The following is a 21,618-nucleotide window of genomic DNA, read 5'->3' on the forward strand; positions in this document are numbered from 1 at the left end:
GATTGACAACAGAAGACATGCATTACTTACCGTAAAAGCTTTTCTGATTGTTGTATCTTAGGTTCAGATGCGTCCACCCTTCCTCTCCGCTCGGATGGAAGAAACATAGACGTCTTACTACTTTCTCTTTTCTGTACTCCCTCACGATAGTCAGACGGCTCCCTCTTAAAACTAAAACTTAGTGGTTCCCTCTAGCTTTTCTTGGACCTTTTGGCTGTGTGGCTAGTGGGATTTCACCTGAAGATCCTCCTGCCTCTGCCACTCCTTTTTCCTGTGCTGTACTATGGTAGCCTACGTTGGTCCCATGCTGGTTTGATCACCCAACAAGTGTTTGGAATCGATTGGTGGCATCTGTAATTTACGTTTGGTTTCTTCAAGGATATAGTTGATTTTACTGCGTTAGTAAACCGCTATAACAGTGTGGTACACTTTGGGGTACTAATGTTTTTTATTTAAGTCCTCCTCTGGGCAACTACTTTTTTGGACATCCCTTTGTTTTTGGTAGCCATGAGGCAGGCCTTGGATGGCTTTTGTGCAAGTATGGGCTCACGCTGAGCTGAGCCCTGCTCTCTCTATAGCGACTTGGGCTGGTCACCTGCTCCAGACAGCCCAATACACAAACTCTATGTAGACCTGAGCATTCAATGTTATTTTAGGGCCAGTCTGTATGTTTGTCCTCCAACATTTGTGGATTTGACTGGTATTTGATTGGCAGTTTGGCTGAAGTCTGCCCATGTGTGAATGAATATTTAGGGTGGCTCAATTCTGCTACTTAACTGAGCTATTGGCCACAAAGATGGGATGCTGAATCTCTTGGACCATGTTTGGTCATACTGGCTGGGTTCTGTGTCCTATCCTTGACTCTAGTGCCTTCTTCTGGCTGCTGGACATTCTCCTAGACCTGTAACCAATTCACCTCCCAGTCCCCTTTGCTGGATGTCCCATGCTGGGATGTTTTCAGGGCTGTTTTACTGTGCTCTTCCCCTTTTGTTTGTTTAATAATCTTTGAGATTATAAGAGGTTAAGAACAATATAGTAATAACAATGCAGACATTCATGAAGGATAGCAATAATCGCAATATAATCCAAGGCAACACAGTAAAACAGTCGAAAAATAGCCAAATGAGTGAAGCTATGAGACTAGTTAATGAGGAAACTTAACATTGAGATCTGCAAGCGAATTGAAGTTCATACGTAGAAGACTAACGGCGGGGACATACAAGAGAACAGAGGGAAGGAGGGGGGATACGTATAATATTTGGATACTTCAATTCATAACTGGCAAAATCTGATGATCAAATGAAAGGATCAGGCAATGCCCAATGCACTATGGCAGACAAATGATAAAAGAGAAAAAGATCAAATGTCAAAAGCTCAGGAACCATGCAATGACACATTAAAGCAGTCTAGATAACGAATAAAAAAAGGCCATTTGGTATTATACTTGGGTATAGTATCAAGGCAAGTGGCCATACATAATTCAATTCTTTGCACATGACACATCCTGTTCCACCAACCACTAGTGGATATCTTTTGTGAATCTTTCTAATTGGTAGTGAAGAGCAAGGGCAATGAACAAGTTGTATAGCTTGGCAGAAGTATGTCATTTGATGCTATTGACAGCCAAGCTACCCAAGAAAATATCCAAAAATGTTAGTAGAACATCAACTGTAAAGATGAGTATAAGGAATTTCCAAACTTCCTGCCCAAACATAATTAACTATGGACAGTCAAAAGCGTTTTATAGGAGGCAGGGGCACACCACACGACAAACATTTATCTGCACCTTCTGTAGATTTGGATAATTTCAAGGGGGTAATGCATGCTCTGAGAATGAAGAACAGATGTTATGTTGGCAGAAGCAGAGATGGCCCTGATCCTAGTGTACAAAAGAGACCAAGTGTGGTCACTGAGGACACAGCCATGGTCCTGTTCCCATTTCAAGCACAGAAGTCAAAACATTGCACAATTTGGAAGCCTTTATCGGAAACCATGGTTGGCAGCAAATGTCTGGAGGCATCAGGCGATAGGATGGTGTTTGAGAAATGGAGTGCATCAAAGCACGCATTTACTATGTTATTATAAAAGTTGAAGTCTGAAACGGGGATTGAAAAGAGACTTCTTAGTTGTTGGAAGGAAAGAATGGAGGGACCATTCACAATTTGCTGAACAAATCTGATACCTTTGTTTAACGAAGATTTACGATACAAAGCTCTATCGTTAACAGTAATAGGTTTATTGTGCCAGAGAAACGGGAGATAGGTTCTTGGATGGGGTCTTAGAAAAATCTTCGAGCAGAGATGGATGCCTTAATGGTGTCAGACAAGGCCGCTGAGGAGTAACTAAATACATAGGTAAGGTCAGCAACATTTCAGGGATGTACCAGGTGTTTTTCTAGCTCACACCAGGAGGGAATATCTGAGGAATCGGGAGCAAGCAGAGGGTTTGTTTAAGAAGAAACACTGATCTCATTTGAAGTCTAGAAACCTAACCTCTCTCCCCTGCCCCCGACACCCCGCCCCCCCCTCCCTCCACACACACACATCATATGGGGCTTTTAGCTTGGCAAGTACAATCTTATTACAATTTCCTGAGCCCCATAAGAAATTGAGAAGAATTGAATTGACACTTAAAAAATGAGGGTCACAAGAGAACCGGGAGGAGTTGCAAATAATATAAAACCATGGGGGACAGCATAATTTTAATGGTGTCAAGCTGACCCCACCAGGAGAGGTAGAGGGGAGACCACATTGAGGTTAATTCCCTAAGTGTGTCTAACAATATCTGCGTGTTAAGTTTGTCGGTACTGCATACTGAGGAGGCAAAACGAAGACCAAGATATTGAATTGAATCATTACACCATTTAAACCATCGGAGCGATTGAAACATAAAGTCATAGTTGACCCGATCGAAAGCATTTTCTGCATCAAGCACAACTGCAGCATAGCCCTGTTTATCTTTTTTGTCCTTATAAACTACATTAAAGGCATCAAGCAGTAATCTAGCATTTGCAGAGACGTTCCGCCCCTTCACATAGCTGACTTGGTCGGGTTTGATCAGAGCGGGTAGAGAAGATTCGATTCGGTTAGCCAGAACTATAGCAAAAATTGTGCTTTCAACATTAATGAGAGAGATTGGTCTAGAATTGCTTGGATCTTTATCAGCTTTAGGAAATAGGATGAGCAAAGCCTCAGAGAAGGAGCCAGAAGAGGATTTCTGGGAGGTAAAGTAGGAGTATAACAATTTGTCTAGGGATAAGGGACTTGGCAAAACTATCAAAGTCAATAGAAAGACCATCCGGCCCGGGGGCCTTTTCTTTACCCAACCCCTTAATGGCGCGAGTGATTTGAGGAAGTGAGATCGCCATCTAGATAAGCAAGATCAATTTGGGGTTAGTATGTCTATTGATATTACTGAGAAAGGATCAATATTCGTGGAGGGAACAATGGTTTCAGGAGTGTCTATGTCAGAATAGAATTGTTTAACACAACTTAAAATATCATCAGAATGATTAAGGGAGATACCAGATTTATCGTTAGTGTGAGATAGGTTTTTTTTCCCCCCCTCCTAGTCTTAAGATGAGGGGCAAATGACTTCCCAGCTTTTTGGAAGTCTAGTAGATCTTGGACGTATAGTTTAATTGAGTCCCAGCAGTTAACTCAGTGAGCTCATTATTAATTTGGAAACATAAGGCCATGACCAAACTGAGGTTTGTTACATTGGAGTCTCGATAGAATTGTTTTTCAGCATTGGAAAGTTGGAGATTGAGATAATCAAGATGCTTTGTACGTTGTTTCTTTTTTCTGCCTGAATAAGCATAATATGGCCCCTGAGCACAGCCTTAAAAGCATCCCAATTGGTAACCACTGAAGTATCACAATCTAGATTTTCAGAAAAAAATTGTCGGGATTGAATAAACTGCTCATCTTGCACCAAATAGTTATTGAACCGCCATCTAGACGACTGCTTTCTGATGTCCGCTAAGTTAAAGGAGGTGCAAACAAGGGCATGATCCGGAAAAATATTAGAGATCGTATTGTCAATGATGGTGCCAGTGAGAGAGTTGGAAGAAAAGATGTAATCTAGGCGGGAGAGTCTCTCATGTTGAGGCGAGTGAAATGTGTAAACTGTGTTGGATGAAAAAGCCTCCATGAATCCACTCGGCCGGTCTCAGCAAGACAATTTGCAAAGGATTTGTGTGTCTTGGAGCGTTTGAACACACATTTAGATTTCCTATCTAAAAAAGGGTTGAGAACTTGATTAACATTGCCGCACATAAGATTGGTGAGACCATTATTGAGAATCCTTTGTTTCATGGAAACCCAAAAGCCTGGATCCGGTAGCGTAGGACCATAGATGTTCAGAATGGAAATATGATCGGACCCAATCAGAAGTTTGACCCATACCCATCGCCCATTAGTATCAGCAGCTTGGCCCAAAATCATGAATGATAAAATCTTTGTGGTATAGCAACTCCATTTTTCTTGTCCACCGCAGGACTCTCAATGGCAGGTTTCATCCAAAAGGATTTGAGTTTCATTGCTTCTGCAATTGATAGGTGAGTCTCTTGTATACATGCCACTGACTTAAATTTGTTGGGGTGGGATATAATTTTGTGCCGCTTAATTGGATTATTGCATCCCTTTTATGTTACACATTTAAATAACACAACAGTTAAGCAAATGTTCGAGCAAAATATAGATCTTGTAACCAGCACAGAATACGAGCAAACCAGAATAAAATGTGCAGTGCCTGAGCAACATGAATCAATGCAGGAAAAACAAGAGCAGGTTGTTCCATAGCTGGGACCAAACCTAAACAGAAAACACACAAGGATGAGGGGCCAGGAAAGGGAAGTCTGATGGACTGCATATTAGGAGGCAAAAAGTGAGGAAAAAGCCTCAGTCGGGAAACAAAAGCAACAGCATATATGACATAGGAACCAAAAGATGATCAGGCTGGGAAATGGGGATCAGGGGGTTGGGAGAGGGAGAAAAAGCAATAGGGGTAGGTGACACCTATAGAGCTGTCAAAAGAAAAAAGACGACCCACAACAGGAGAGGGATGCCACAACTGCGTCAGACCCACCAGTATTAACACACAGATAGAAATGGCAGTATATAGCGCCCACACAGGTGAAGCGTCAAACATGTTCCGGAAGAGGGGGCAATCAAGGGTACCGATGTATCCATGCCCTCAGTTTTAATGGAACAAATTAAGGACTTCAGGTCAGCAGGATCATCAAAGATGGCGGTACGACCTTCATGAGTCACTTTGAAGGAACAGGGATGGTAGAATCTGATCCGATGAGCTGTTTCAAAGCAGGGCGGAAGGATGCAAATTATTTTCTGTGCACGTCCTGTGAAATATGTAGTTTACTTCAATTCCAAGCGAGGGAGATTTTCTCCTTGACCTTTGGGATTATAAATTGAAGCTGAGTAAATTCAAAAAAAATTAGAAAAATTAGCGTACAGGGAGGAAGACGAGGGGAGGCAGAACTTTTCGGGAGGAAAGGGTGGGAGGCAATGCGATGAGCCCTTTGTATGTTGTATGTTGAATGATGAATCCGGAGGTAAATGAAGCAGGGCAGGCAACAGCTTCTGTATAAATACCATGGGGTCCGAACCCTCGCATCCTTCACGCATTCCAGAGATGCGCAGGTTATTACGCCTGCTCCTGTTTTCCAACTTGTTAGCCAAGATTGTATGCAATACCCTCGGGGTGCACCACAACAACCTAGACCTCCTGGCAGTAGTAACACAACCTTTGGTATAAGCTTGTACTACACAGGTTGGTATTGTGGACGAGTAGCCAGGTTTATCTCAAGAGGGGTCAATGTGAGCTGTAGGAGTTAGAGGTTCACAGTGACAAGCAGTCAAGTAGAGACACACAGGTTTTCTTGATAAAACAATTATTAATGTATTTACCAGTCAGTTAATATGAGCCTTCTTCAGAAGGGAGCACTATCAAACACCACACAAATATACTTTAAAATGATACAATATCTTAGTTCAGAATCAGGAAATACCCATTTGGGATGGCATACAGCAGAGACCTACACCCACTGGTGACTTCAATTGCTAGGGTGCTGTAGACATTAATGTATTGTAGGCATTCAGAATTTGTTAAGAGCAAGCAACAAGGAAAAGATTAGAGCAAACAAGCTACCACAAATATTTTTTAAGCAGACAAGTACTTTCAGATCCCCCAATAAGTCATTTGGCTAAAACAGGCTAAGCAATAGTCAAGTCTAGATGGACTGAAGCACTTCTTTGAAGGTAAGTAAAAAAGTATTTGCACAATGTTTCAGAAGTCTTTGAAGAAAAAGATGAATCCATGCAGGGCCACAAGCTGTCATACTGGTGAGTAGTAGAAGATGCAAGCAACTCTACAACAAGAGGTAAGTTCTCTTATACTTTGTACAGTACCTTTTTAAAATGAAGAAAAGATGCAGCAGATGACTCTTGTTCCCTGTGCAGCTCTGCAGATCTCACTGTTCCTGGGCCTCCTTCGTGGGGACAAGAGGGAGGACGTTAGGGGGACTCCTGCACTGGGACGGTCAAAGCTTGCAACCAGCAAACTTTCCTTTCAGTGGCTTTTCAGTGTTTCAGCTCCTCGCCTCTACTGCAAATGGCAACACTGCGGTTCCTGGCTGTCAAGATGGACTTTCCCTGCTTCTGGGGTCCCGCACTCTGAGGGGGGCTCAGGCTCAGTCAGTCCTGCTTCCTGGGAGTTAAGAGGATCTTCCTGGAGCTCTTGGCCAACTTAGAAGCAACACACTAACTGGTGTTCCTCTCCCTGGCTCTACGGTTTCCAGCAGCAACTCTGTGGAAATTCAACCAGCTCTGAGATGGATGTCTAGGTTGATCGGTCCCACCAACTCAAAGGGAGAAGTCGTCTTTGCAGGGGCTTCTGTCGATGCAAACTTGGCGTTTCGGCACTGCAGCAGGGCTTCACCGGGCAAACAAACGGTCCAGGAGTTGCAGCAGGCGTCCTCTTCAAGAAGTTCTTCGGTTCCTTCGTCCAGTGGTCGACTCTGCCTTCCAGGCCAAAAGACTCTCCTTTTATACAGTTCTCTCCCATTCATTCCAGCCTAGCTGTCAGTCACCCAGCAGGGTGGCTGTCCTTGGCAGTCGGCCAGCCAATCATCACAGACTGCATTTGGGTCTCCTAGAGACTAAGCACAGTGAGTTTCGGGCACCTCCCTCACTTCCTGCCTACCAGAGACATCCTGGAGCCAGAGGCAGGCTTTACTCGTGAATCCCGCCAAAGGCAAAATGAACAAAGGGTCCAAACCTGGTTTGGCACGCAGAGTAAATCTCAAGGACGACATTTCCACAAAGAGATGGTGAAAAAAGACCAGGGCCATTTTGGCAAAAAATGGCACCCTTGGGTGCTTTAGTGCAGCTGCGAATGCAGCCTGCTGTAAATGCACACCATGGTAGTAAAAACGAAACCACTGCCACCAGCCATTCAGTGAGGGAAGGGTAAACTAACATTGTTACATGAGAAGTTAGACAAAGGGGATATTAAGTAACCCCTCCAGCACCATATTGTAAGATATTGTGTGCTGGGTCTAGAAAGTTATAATTGTACGTAAAGTCAATTTCATTTTACTGCTCTGGGAAAAAATAGTTAATCCCAGAGAAGGTGTCTAAACCTTGGGGAAATCTAAGATTCCTTGTGTCACTGCACTGAAGGTGCTGTGTGACCCTGTAAAAGATGATGCCTGTGGAGTTTGCCAGGCTCCATAACAAAAACACAAAGCTCAGAAATCACATTAAAATACTTGAGTGGGAAAAAGGGTCTCAGTCTCTCCAGGTAAAAAAAATAAAAATCAAGCCCTCAAAATCCAGCAAAGTTGCTGGGGGTCTCTAAGGTGGAGGGAATTGGCACATTTCTGAGAATATTCCCTAACACAACTCCTCATTGTGTTTCTGAGGGTCTTTGATGGTTTTTTCGAGGAGCACAACCCTTTGAGAGATCCTCAACAGAGCCAACCCTTCTCTCCATTTCATTCTATCATAAAAGCCTTTCCATCTATCATCTACTTACTGAGGTTTTCGATTAGTAGTTTCAATAAAAGGCTTCAGTGCTGATTTCTTGCAAAATAGTTTCAATGGCAGGTTCCGCAAGGGTGAGCGGAGGAGGAGAGTCACTTTTTTTAGGCCTTTCCGGGTTGGTCGAAGAAGGGTTAGAGTCCTTATTGACGATCAGCGTTTTAGGATTGTTCTTGGCAGTGGCCATAGTAACCCAAGACACCAGATAGGAGTCGGCTAGATTTAAGATTAGTTAGTTCAGATACATGCAGTCTGAAGTGAAGCCAGTAAGGTAATCCAAATAGAAGTTTGCGCACTCAGAACAGCAGAGGACAGTAGTGACCACTGCGCAGTATGCAAATGAAAGGATCTGAAAGGGTCCAAAAGGAGAAGCTGCACCTTCAGGTTTAGAGTTACAATGCAGAAGCTGACGCTAGTGTGCTCCTTTTTATGTCCTTTGATCTTCCATGTATTTCCTTTCTTCCTTCTAATATCCTCACTTATAATCTCCCTTAACTCCTCCCCTCACACTTCCCCCTCCCATACACCATCTACACCTTTTTTTTTTCTCCCTTTCCCTCGATTTTATTTTTTCATTAGTTGGTTCCTTTACGTTTCCACAGCCAGTTGGTAAGATGTGCAGTAAGTAGTAGCAGCAAACGTTCGAACGGACCCCCAAGTGTAGAATAAAATGATGCAAAAACTTAGCTTGAACAAGTCAGCTGAAAATAGTGAAGTTCAATAAGCCCGCATCAGATGGCGCTGTAATGTAGGAAAAGGTCGACCAGGCCCAAGCCTGCACACTGCGTCCCTGACCACGCCGGATGTTCCCTCATACAAGGTGACCGTTGTCGGGAGCAGCAGGCGGACGAAATGTGAGCCGTACGTGCACTTCCAGGATTGAGAGGGGACAGCCGAACTTCAAGGAGAGGTTGCCCGCTGCAACTTGATGGCGAGGATACGGCTAAGTGTAGAAAATGCAGTATTTAGTTATCGGGTGGATCGGAGTGGCGGTCTTAGGTGGCCATCATCCATGGCGCCAAGTCACGCCCCCTGCTCTTCCTCTTTTATCGTCCTTGTTCTAATTCCTTGAGGTTAGAAGCCTGTGTCATCCAGTAGGGTGGTAGGGACACCATTAGATGCAGCAAGAGATCTGGCTCTAACCCTAATAAGCTAAAACAATCCTGGGTGCTCCCCTTGCTAAAGAAGCACACCTTAGACCCATTAATCCCCACGAACTACTGCCCCATCACGACGGTTCCCTTCTTGCTTAAGATCCTTGACAAGGTGGCTTATAATCCGATCCAAAACTACCTGCAACTACACAAACTGCTTGGAGCAAGACAATCAGGATTCCGCCCCCAACACAGGACGGAAACCGCCCTTATCGAACTGAAAGCTCAGGTCGATGAGTTAAGAGATAAGGGCAAAACAGCTCTACTCCTACTGTTAGACCTCTCTGCTGCATTTGATCTGGTGGATCATAAGGTCCTATGTGGCCACCTGGACTCGGCAGCCCATTTCTCTAATGAAGCCGTCAGATGGATTGAATCATTCTTGAGCGACAGAACCATGAGGGTTTTTTTCACTATCCCCAGATTTGGGCTTACCAGGGCTGCTGGAAGTTGCTTTCCTGTGAAAGCAGCCAAACTGTGGAACTTTGCCTCTTCCTCTCACAGAGGATCAACCCTATCTGACCTTTAGACATAAGTACATCAAACTGCTCAAATCCATGGATCGGTAGGCCTGTCTGCTGTAATATATTCTTATTTCTTTCTCTAGAACTGTCTGCTGTTTATAAGTATTCTACATGCTTTATATGTACATGTACTTCTTTTTTGCCTGTATTTTGCACTTTGTATGTTATAACCTAAGCCTTGTACCTGCTTTTCACTGCTGCGCCCAGATACCTTCGGGTCTGGTGCGCATTAGAAATAAACTACCCTTGTCTCTTAATCTTAGCTGTCTTGGGTCTCTCTTGCTGTTGCCCCCTGTAGTCGGACCAGTTTCTGCTGGCTGGTCGCTCCATTTTTCCCTTCGCCGTTCGGATATCATTCTTTATTGCTTCTGGTCCTGGCTCGTGGATACTCTTTAGGGAAGGAAGAATATGCTTACCTTGCATTGTCTGGGCCATTGTTCTGGGTTATAGTCCCTGGGTACCGAATCCTGTAACTTAACCTGTGGAAAGTGCTTTGTACTGACTGTTTTTAATTTTTCTTGCAATTCCTGAGCCAAGTTCACTCTGGCTCTGTAACTCACCAGCCATGGGCGTAGAAGTTTTAATCTGAATTTAGCTTGGGTCAGTTAGTAGTGGGGTCCTGCAGGTCCTCCTTTACAGCGCTTTCTTAAATTGGCCCAAATTCTGCTTGGCTCCCTGAGTCTTCTGGTTCTTGAACCTGACGCGGAAATCTATTTTGTATGGGGATGGGTTGTCATTGGCACCTTTCACTGTACCTGTGAGTTAGAAAATAGAACTTACTTTTCCCCATCACCGCGGCTCTCCTATTGGATTGGTCTCATTAGTACCTCCTTATGGGGTACTTTATCAAGTCTGAAAATCTCACTACAGTGACTTTTATGGACTTACCTGAACACTAACATTCTTCCTGGGTCCCTGGACTTTTCTACAAGAAACTGGAATTTTTGCATTTACTGATTCTACTGGATATTTAGTGTATCTCTTTCACTAGATTCCTGGGAATGTAATTAGACTATTCAGCGCTGATAAGTTATGTTTATTTTATATTTTGGGGAAGTTGTTAACCCTGTTTTACTCCCTCTTGGTACTATATTTGAGGTTGGGGGGGGGGGGGAGGGGTTGTTGTGATCATTCATGTGTTGGCTTTTTGGTTACTGGGCAGAACTATGCAAATGCGTTTTTACTGTGGTCTAGGGTTCCTCTTTTCCTCTAAACCCCATAGTCTGATATATACACTGTAGAGGGTGTAGGGACTTTGACCCTTTTATTGTTTTTCCCTCTCGCTCTCCTCTTTTCCCCTTTAGTCCTCCCTTTTAATTTCCTGTTCTCCCCCTCCCAGTGCAATTTTTTAATGCTGTATATTCTTCAGTATTCCGGTGTCCTGCTTTTTGTTGTTGGGACTTGCTGTACCTGTTTGCCAGCCTTCTCCCTTCCTTGAGTGATGTTTAACTGTGCTGCCATTGCTACTCAGTTTGGTGTATCTTTTGGTTGCAAACCCTGTTTTGCCATTAGGTTAAATGGTTGTGCATTCCTCACCATAGGTCTGTGGAAAAATCTTCCTACCTGCATTTAGAGAATGCAGTTCCTGTGTCTATTCAGGATACAGGCATTTGTGTGGTTTGATTTGTAGGGCTTCAAGCAGTTACTATTTGCTCAGCTCCATGAGACTAGGAATCCAATGATAATGCAAATGTTAAATTGTATACAGCAAAGAATAGGAGGATTGGTGGGGTGGGGCTTAAAGGTTTGATATAATTTGAAGACCTCTGTTTTGTCATTGGTCTAAAAATAGATGGTTTAAATAAGAATAATGGCATGAGTATTTTAAGGGTAGTCTCATTTATGGCAGGAGCTGCAAGACTTCAAAGCTCCAGTAAACGTTTGCGATTTAATTGCTTTTTTTGGAGACTCAAGACCATTACGTACTACCTTGAGGAGCTAATTAGACCTTCATATGCTGCATCTCTTTCGGTGCAATGAGTTTGGCCTGAGCAGCATAAGTGATGGGTGCGCTGCAAGTTGAATTCTCTTTACTACATTTTTTATGAATGTGATGCTTATTCAACTTTTCTATTTTAACAGATTATCTCTTGTTTGGCAATCTTGCTGCGAAAACAAGACCCAACAGCATGGAGCTACCCGTCAACGTTGCAGGTTTACCACGGATTACTCAGCTTCACAGTTCACACAAAGCCAAAGGTAGGAGTTTGATTAAGCTTTTGTGTTTAATGTGCTCATGTGTTTAATATGCTCATGTTGAGCTGGTGACCATGTGCAAATTTCTATCATAAGTAATAGACCTTGATCCTTACCAGAAACAATGGCCGTTTCACCCCACAGCTTTCACGAGCTGCCATGGATCAAATTTCCGACCAGTCAGTCTTCTACAGCGCAGTTATTGCTTCATTGATTGTAACCACAGTTTATAAGCAAGTACACATCTCTTGTGCCAGTGGTGGGCTTTGTCTATGCTTAATAATAGAAATTGGAATAATCCTACTTCAAGGCCCCTTATTAAAGAAACGATCTTAATGTTTCACTTCTCCAAGTGTGTGTTTCACTTCTCCAAGTGTGTGTTTCACCTCTCCAAGTGTGTGTGTGTACAATATCTGTATATGCCTAATCTAACAAAGTCGTGGAGATAGAGCAAATCTCCACGACTAAGAGATGAGCTATGCTGATTTTCAGTCTGGACGTCCAATCAGTAATTGTTCCAAGCTTTAATGTTTAAACGTCCATCTCCTTCGAAAGAGTTTGACTGCTCAGACTCACTGCCAATTGGAGAGACATGGTAACCTAGAGGAAATCCCCTGTATGTAAAGTAGGTTGATATATCTAGGCCCTAAAAATAAGGCCTGAAATCATTTAGCAAGGTGCTCCTCGGGTGCCTGTGAATAGTAGTGCCTGTGCATTACTATAAGCAATATACAGAGGTTTGCCAGGTTAGTTACTCTGTTACTCTGGGTGCCCTACAGGAGGTGCAGTCTGGAGCGGGATATGGGGGAGGATGGCACGGAGGTGGGATAAGCATCCTTTAGGTGCTCTCTGGTTTAGCGCTTTCACCTGCTTCTTTAAGCATTTGAGATTAACTGTTCTTATTGAGCCGGAGTTCTAGGATGTGTGGCTTGCATCCCCTTCCTGTATAAATGCAGTCGTTCTATGCCAGAGAACTGTTTTGTTCGGAGCATAGTCCGATTGATTAATGTGCATCTTGTTACACACTGTGAGTCATGGTATCAAGAGACACTCAAATGGGTTTGTTTGAACATCTTTATTTGTTAAGCTTCCTGGGTTGGTGTAATGCCTGACTGGCCCGAACTCTAGACGGATAATTCCCTCAACTGATGTTTCTAATGACCGTCGTTGTCTAAGAGTCCTAAACAAGTCTGTCTAAATGTAAGTTTGCCTTCACTCTATACAAAAATGTGATGGGAATTATTTTCAAAAATTAGAAAAATAGTGGTTCAACAAAAATGGAAACCAGGATTGCTTTCAGGTGGTCTTTTCAGCAGGTGCTGCTGGGTCAATGTCACACAAACAAGTTCAATTCACAAAGCTATTTGTAAGACCTTCTCCACAGGTCCCTTCCAACTACCTTAAGTGTCCTTAGGTCACTTGGGGTTCCCTTGCCCAAGCTTCAGCTTCGAGTTTTAAAACCCCATTTGAAAATAATAAAACAGTTCCTTTTGTAAGCTTCTTGGGGTTCCCTTTCAATTTTGAAAGGCAAAAAATCAGTTCTTTATTGGGATGCACTTTGATTTCTTAAATAGGCCTTTCGGGGTCTCTTTCCTTCCCCAAGCTCTAGGCCTCTTACAGCTTCCAAACACGATTTATTAGTTTTGTCTTTAATTCATGAACCATTCTTTCATGGGGTAGAATCAGAGGCTTTCGAAAACGCCAGGCTTTTTGCTTTTCTTAGGAGCGACCACTCTGAACTGCCCCTCTTTGCTCTCACGTTCTCCACCTTTTATTTCCTTCAGATGCCCTTTTGCACCCCTTTAATTCTGCTTTCCTTTCTGTGCATCCTCTTTAACGTGCCCCTGGCACTTTACTAATCTGCTGTCCTTGCCATGCACACTTGCACCTTCCTTTGCATTCTCGAGGCTCTCTGCTTTGCCTTTCTCGTGCCCCTTTTTCACTATGTGCCACCAGTGGCTTCTTTCCCACTTTGTCTTGCTTTAGCTTCGATTAGGCTTTTCCTTGTCTTTCACCCAGATCTGCTTTTCTCACTGCTTTTCTTTTGCTTTCTGTGTCCTTGCTGCACTTTTAGCCTTTTCGGTTTGCTTTCACTTTAAACGTTCATACTTTTCTTTCTTTCCGATTTCTGTGCCGCTTTTCCTGTCGTCTCATTTAAGCGCTTCTTGCATTCTTCATGAAATGTGCGTTACATTGAGCAGTGCTTCCTCTAGTCTCACCACCTGCCCCTCAGGCACCCTTGGGTTCTGCACTGGCCCCAACGGAACAAGCATTCCACTAGACCTTGCCTGCGGAATGGAGGCAGCCCTTCTCTGGCTCCCTTGCGAAGCTGTAGCCCATACACACCGGGCCAGCGTCTCTGCTGCCTCCAGTTCCTTCGAATGGATTGTCTTCCCACATATTCCTCTTATCTCCCCAGCTTCGGAAATGTTTTCAAGGGAGGGCGCTGTGTGCAGTGTCATTGAGTCATATTCCTTAGAGGGCCTCCGTTCGACTGTCTACGTCATCAGTATAAGTAGCTCACGCAGCGCCCGTTGGCTTCAGTTCCGTTTTTCCAAGCTATTGCTTCGAGTAAGTGACGGTGCGCTTCAGTGAAAGTGATTTTCATTGTTCCATAGATGCTTGTCGGGCTTTAAGAAGTTGCAGGACTGCACGTCGAAAATGGCAAGAACCGACCCCCACTGCGTAGGTCTGTGGTGTCTGGGCACCATACCGCCAACTGTGGCTCCCGTCAGGCGTTGAACGAGAAGGCTCTCAGGGAGCGTAAAGGTAAACTGGCAGTGGGGAGGTTATTGTTTTGAAAGAGTGCAAAAAAGATGAGTCGAGGGATTCTTCCTGGAGCAAAAAATCAAAAGGGTCTCCATCGAGAAGTCTATGGCGCCATTCTTCATAGTCTTCTAAGAAGGCCAAGAAGAGGGGTCACCTTTGACCTCCAATGATTCCTCGATGGAGGTAATCTGGTGTCCTACGAAATCCAATTCCTCTGCTAATTGGGAAGCATTTTGTAGTGAGATGATGCAAATCTTTGAAAATGTGGCCTCGACCCCCTTGAATGAAAAGCAGAAGAGCCATGCCCCAGTTGATCCTAATAAGGACAAGGGTAAGTCGAAGACTGAATCTTCGAAGCCAAGCTTAAAGCTGGTGTTACAGCGAGAAAGTTCTCGATCCAACAAATCAGCGAGGGCCTCGACGAGTGAGGAATCTAGCCCATCTAGGCTTCCGTCGAAGAAGCACAAGACGTCAAAAGCTTCGATGTTTTCGCTGACCCCGTCTGCATCAGAGCCGTCGAGACCGAAATAGAGGTTGATGCTGGCTAAACCGGCACCGATTCCGAAGCCTACTTCGACAATAAAGCCATTAGTAGTGCAAGACAAGGTTTACAAGCCTTTACCTAAAAAGACTATTTTAAGTCTGTCGGCTATATAGGATGAGCTGCCTTCTGATGACAACATGCCACCTTTTGGTCTGCAGTTTGGCACCCCTAATGTGCCAGAGGAACTAATATCTGACGAGTCCAGGCTAAGAGATTCATACGATAATCTCCAGTCAACCAGTGTGTTGGATACCTCGTCAGAGTTAGTTTGGCAGGCGAGACCCCTCTGAGCATGCTGACTCATAAAGGAAACTTATGGGAAAGGTTATTGAATTTATGGGGTTGAGTAGGCCTACTCCATCTTTTGAGCAAGATGATATGACAGACATCTTGCACCAGGGTCCTTGGAGACCCAATTTTACCTTTCCATATGGTGCTACAGAAAAGAGTCTCTGCTAATTGGGAGAACCCGGAAACTGCAGCTGCAGTAAATGTTTGCAAAGAAGTACAGACCATCCAGCAGTGACCCAGAATATTACACCAAGCATCCCACACCAGAAAGCTTGGTGGTTCAGGCGGCTACATCTACCAGGCAGTCAACTTACCCATCCATCCCGCCTGACAGGGATGATTATAGAGTGGATACCTGGGCGTGAAAAGCTTTCACTGCGGGTAGGATGGCTTTGAAATCGACTAATGTCACTTGCACATTATCAGGATTGATGTTTATATTGTGGGATTGTTGCTATGGCTGCTGAACACATCCCAGAAGGTGAAGAAAGAGACAGCTTCCTGACAATCATGAAATGGTACAGAGGCTATGGGCGAATGTGTCTCCATTCGGGTTTGGATACTGCGGACCGCATCTGCAGATCCATGGCAGCTAGCACAGTGTTACGCAGATTTTCATGGTTGAACTCAGGGTTTGCACCAGATGTGCAGACAAGACTACTCAACTTGCCCTTTGACGACTCAAGACTGGTTGGCAGCAAGGCGGATGAGAGTTTGGAAAAAGCTGCAGACCTCCTATGTGGCGGCTAAATCCCTTGGTGCCGCCATTAGACGGCCTCAACAACCCTATTCGCGCTCATCTTCCTGGAGGAGTAAGTCCTGTTGATTCTACTCCTCAATTGGAAGAGGACAAGCCAGTGTTAGGCAAGATTGTATGCAGTACCCTTCGGTGCACTACAACAACCCTGACCTCCTGGCAATAGGAACCCAACCTTTGGTATAAGCTTGTACTACACAGGTTGGTAGCGTGTTGAGCAGTCAGGCTCATCTTGAGGGGTCAATGTGAGCTGTAGGGGAGTTACACAGATTCACTGTTGCAAGTATTCAAATAAACACTTATACACAAGGTTTCTTGAATAAACAATTATTAATTTATCAGTCAGTTAGAATAAGCCTTCTTCAGAAGGGAGCAATATAGAAGCAACACACAGATGCACGCCAAACATACACACTTAGGTTCTAAATCGGTAAAGACCCTTTTGGGATGGCCCACAGTCACAATCTACACCCTCAGGTGACTTCAATAATTAGGGTGCTGGGGACATTAATATCGTACTGTTGCATTTAGGATACTCTTAGAACTTGGTTTAAGGAAAAGGTTATTAGAACAAACTGACCACAAATATGCTTAAGTAAGCAAATACTTTTGGATCCCCTAAGCAGAGTCATTCAGTATAACAGGTTATACCCAAGTCAAGGGGCACAAGTCTATGAGCTGAAGCACTTCTGGTAGGTAAGAAAAGTCTTTGCACAATGTTTTAGTATTCTTTGTAGAAAAGAATCAATGTAGGGCCACAAGCTGTTTAGGCTTGTGAGTTGTAGAAGATCCAAGCAACTCTACAATAAAAGGTAAGTTTTCTCAGACTTTACAGTATCGTTGAGTTGACTTCTGTTCCTGTGCAGATCTCACTGTTCCTGTGCCTCAGTCGTGGGGATAAGAGGGAGGACTTCTGGGAACTCCTGCAAAGGGACAGACACCGCTCGCAACTGGCAATCTTCAAACAAGTGGCACTTTGGTGTTCCAGCTCCTCGCGACTACTGCAAATTGCAACACTCAGGTTTCTGGCTGTCGAGATGGACTTTCCTTGCTTCTGGGTCCCGCACTCTGATGGGGCTCAGGCTCGGTCAGTCCTGCTTCCTGGGAGTCCAGAGGATCTTCCTGGAGCTCTTGACCAACTTAAAAGCAATGCACACAATCTGGTGTTACCATCTCTGGCGTTTCGGTTTCCAGCAGCAACTCTGTGGCAATGCAGCCAGCTCCGAGAGAATGTCCAGGTGGCTTACTTTGGAGTTGATTGGTCCCACCAACTCAAATAGAGAAGTCGACCTTGCAGGAGCCTCTGTCTATACGAATTTGGAGTTTCAGCACAGCAGCAGGGCTTCACCGGGCAAACCAACGGTCCAGGAGTTGCAGCAGGCGTCCTCTTCAAGAAGTCATTTGGTTCCTTCCCCCAGTGGCCGACTCTGCCTCCCAAGCCAAAAGCCTCTCCTTTTCTTCAGGTTTCTCCCATGCATTCCAGCCTAGCTGTAAGTCACCCAGCTGGGTGGCTGTCCTTGCCGGACAGTCAGCAGGCCAATCACTACAGAGTGTATTTAGGTCTCCTATGAGACTGGGCACAGGGAGCTTCGGGCACCTCACTCACTGCCCCTACGAGACACCCTGGAGCCAGAGGCGGGCTTCATTGGTGAATCCCGCCAAAGGCAAAGCGAACAAAGGGACCAAACTTGGTTTGGCACGCATTGTAAATCTCAAGACTGACCTTTTCACAAAGAAATGTCAAAGACTTGTGCCATTTTGATAAAAATGGCACCCTTGGGTGCTTTACTGCTGCGGTAAAGGCACACCACAGTAGTTAAAAGTAAACCACTGCCACCAGCCGTTCAATCGAGGAAAGGGTAACAAACATTTTACATCAGAAGCTAGACCAAGGGGATACGAAGTAACCCATCTAGCACCCTATTGTAAGATCGTGTGTGCTGGGTCTAGAAAGTTACAAATGTAAGTAAAGTCAATTTCACTTTACTGCTCTGGGAAACAGTAGTTTATCCCAGAGAAGGTATTTAAACCTTTGGGAAACCTGAAAGACTTCCCTGTGTCACTGCACTGAAGGTGTTGTGGCACAATGTAAAAGATGCCTCTGGAGTTTGTCAGACTCCACAACCAAAGGAAACTGTGTTAAAAAAAAATCATATTAAAATCCATGAGCGAGTGGGGGAAAGGGTCTGTCTCTCCAGGTAAAAAAATCAAGTCCTCAAAATCCAGCAAAGTTGCTGTGGGTCTCTACGGTGGAGGGAATTGGCACAGAATTCTCCCTAAGAGCCAGAGGTCAGAAGATTTCCCTCGTGGTGGATGAGGGAGCGGTGCAAAGTCAGCCCAAGCAGCAGCAACTTTACCTTCAGCTGTTGCTCTAAACCGCTCTGAGGCCTTGAATCACAAGACACCAATGGGAGGCAGACGTTTGCAGTATCTGAATGAAAGGCGGGACATTACGTCAGATGCTTGGGCATTTTGGAACTGTGGCCCAAGGTTACTGCCTTACTTTTCAAGAGACCTCTGGATCATCCACTGGGAAACAACTGTCAAAATTCTGGATCCGCTCCTTGTGCAGGAATTTGTGACCCTGTTTGAGAAAGGTGCAATAGAACATGTACCTGTAGGTGAGATGAACAAGGGTTGGTACTCCATGTATTTTCTATTCCCCAAAAAGGACGGAGGATTGAGAGCCATCTTTGCCAAGTTCAAGATGGTTATCCTTTATCAGACCCTTCAGACTCACCAACTCCAAGACTTGTTGGTATCATTGAACCTTCAGGATGCTTACTTTCATGTGCCAATCCATCTCGAGCACAGAGTACCTGAGGTTCTCAGTTGGCGGTTCTCCTTTTCCGTTTCCAGTTCTGCCATTTGGGCTGACCTCTGCCCTGAAGGTCTTCCCCAAGTTGATGGTGGTGGTGGCAGCAAGTCTCAGGAGAGGGGCAATTCACTTCTACACCTACCTGGACAATTGGCTGATCAGGGCTCGCTCACCCGAGCAAGCCCTGGAACATCTCAGAGTAATGTGCCACTGGCTCTCGTTACACTTTTTTTTTTTTTTTGAGGTTGCTCTGTCTCATGGCATCCTACATTTTCCTGGTGCCAGAGGCTTGCCTGAAGAGATCCCTCCAATGGGTTCTTAGGACTCGGTGGTCCCAGTTCTCAGGCAAAATGTTGGACCACCTACAAGTTCCGGCAGTGTTACTCGACCTTCTGTGGTGGGCTGACAACATTCTCAAGGGAGAATATTTTTGGCAACCATGGCCTGAGAGAACAGTAGTGATGGACGTCTCACTCACTGGGTGGGGAGCCCACACCAGTGATCTGACAATCCGCAGTCGTTGGTCTCCTATCGGAGTCAGACTACATATCAATCTTTTGGAGCTGAGGGCTATCAGACTACTGCTGAAGGCCTTCCTGCCCTCTGTGGAGGGAACGAATGTCCTGATAATGACAGACAACACGGTGGCCATGTACTATCTCAACAAGAGAGGTGGTGTATGGTCACTACCACTGTGCAGAGGGGCGATGCAGCTCTTGGTCTGGGCAATACAAGAAAGAATCTGTCGGCAGTTCACCAAGCCGGAGAGCAGAAGGTGGCAGCGGACGCTCTGAGCAGGCAGAGCAGACTCACACGAGTGGGAACTAGGTAAGGAAGTCCTTAAAGAGATCACCCTTTGTGGTACCCCTCAAGTGGATCTTTTTGCGACCAGTGTCAACCGGAAGTGCAAACTGTACTGCTCCAGGGAATTTCCCCTAAGACGAGCTCTAGGAGACATGCTCCTAGTGGACTGGGATTTTCCACTCCTGTATGAGTTTCCTCCATTCCCTGTCATTCCTCATGTCATCAGGAGGTTGAGAAAGTTTGGGAACACCATGATCCTAATTGCTCCTGATTGGGCCAGCAGGACGTGGTACCCGGACCTTCTGGACATGTCCCTCTGCCCTCCAATACATCTTCCACAAAGAGAGTATCTTCTCTCGCAAGGGAAAGGTCAGGTTCTCCATCTAGAGGTCAAGACGCTCAGCCTTCACACATGGTTTCTGAGAGGCTAAGATACAAGGATTGGGACCTCCCGTATGACTTAATTGAGATTTTGCTTTCAGCCAGAAGGCCAGCAACAATATTTTTGCTGTTGGAACAAGTACAACTGGTGCAGGGATAAAAATGTGGATCAATTTCTATGACACTCGTACGGTGCGTTCCTTTCTCTTACATTTAGCAAATCTGGATCTCCAGATTGAAACAATTCAGGGTTACCTTGAAGAGCCCTTGAAAATAGAAAGCGTTTCTGAGGAGGATTCATTTTTTAAGATCCCTCTGATTGTCTAATTCTTGAAAGGCCTTACAAATTTATATCCACCTGTTCCATTCAGTGTACCTGTATGGGACCTCAATCTTATGTTAAAGTTTTTAACATGCATTCCCTTTGAGCCTTTACACTCATGCCCTTTAAGACTCTTGACATTAAAAAATGTTTTGCTTATTGTAATAATGTTAGCCTGCAGGGTAAGCGAGTTGCAGGTCCTGTTGCAAACCTCCACATACAGTTTTCCTTAAAGATAGTTATTCTCAAGGTAAAACCTTCTTTTTTACCGAAGGTAGTCTCTGACTTCCACTTGTCACAAAAAATTAGCTTACCAACCTTCTATCCACCTCCTCATCCAGGAAAGGAGGAGGAGAGGCTACATAGACTGTTCCCAAAAAAGTGCTGTGTTTTTATATATCCAGAATGGCTGCATTTCGCCAAGATGACCAATTACTGATTGGCTATACTGGTCCCAGATTGTGTCTTGTGGTTACTAAACCAACCGTATCCAGATGGATCATCCTGGTTATTGGTGAATGCTACAGATTAGCGGGCAAAGACCCGCAGTAAGGCCTAAGGGCACATTCCACAAGGGGCATGGAAACCTCTGCTGCTCTTCAGAGGTGTCCCAATCAATGAGATTTGTTCAGCTGCCTCTTGGTCGTCTATCCATACCTTCGTAAGACATTACTTCCTGGATTCATATTCAGTCAAGGAGGACAATTTGCAAAAGCCGTCCTTCATTCAGTCCATGATTAGATCTAAATTTAATTGGTAATCCCAACTCCAAATTATTACTGCTTTGGGAGTCTATCATAAGATGTGGAATACATGGAGGACTCGATCCATTTGAAGAACAAATTACTTACCCCTGGTAACGTTCTTTCGATTGTTCCTACCGCGTATTCCTCATCGTCCCTCCCAGCCTACCCCGCCGTACAATTTACGTGTTCGTACACTTCATGCTTTCTGTGAGCCTATGGTTTGTGGTACGCCTGGTAATTCCTCTTCAGGAG

The 21,618-nt window shown here is 44.7% G+C and overlaps 1 protein-coding gene across 1 annotated transcript in view; it reads left to right on the forward strand.

Moving 5' to 3' along the window:
* The window catches only part of RRP12 (ribosomal RNA processing 12 homolog), a 1,372,062-nt gene that overhangs the window by 104,118 nt on the left and 1,246,326 nt on the right, over nucleotides 1–21,618 (forward strand). The window contains exon 6 of the mRNA XM_069611582.1: nucleotides 11,821–11,937. Within this exon, the coding sequence (XP_069467683.1) occupies nucleotides 11,821–11,937 (117 nt within the window). The remainder of the gene's footprint in view (nucleotides 1–11,820; nucleotides 11,938–21,618) is intronic.

Source organism: Ambystoma mexicanum, chromosome 8, assembly GCF_040938575.1.
Source record: "Ambystoma mexicanum isolate Mex_15411 chromosome 8, UKY_AmexF1_1, whole genome shotgun sequence".
NCBI lineage: Eukaryota > Metazoa > Chordata > Amphibia > Caudata > Ambystomatidae > Ambystoma > Ambystoma mexicanum.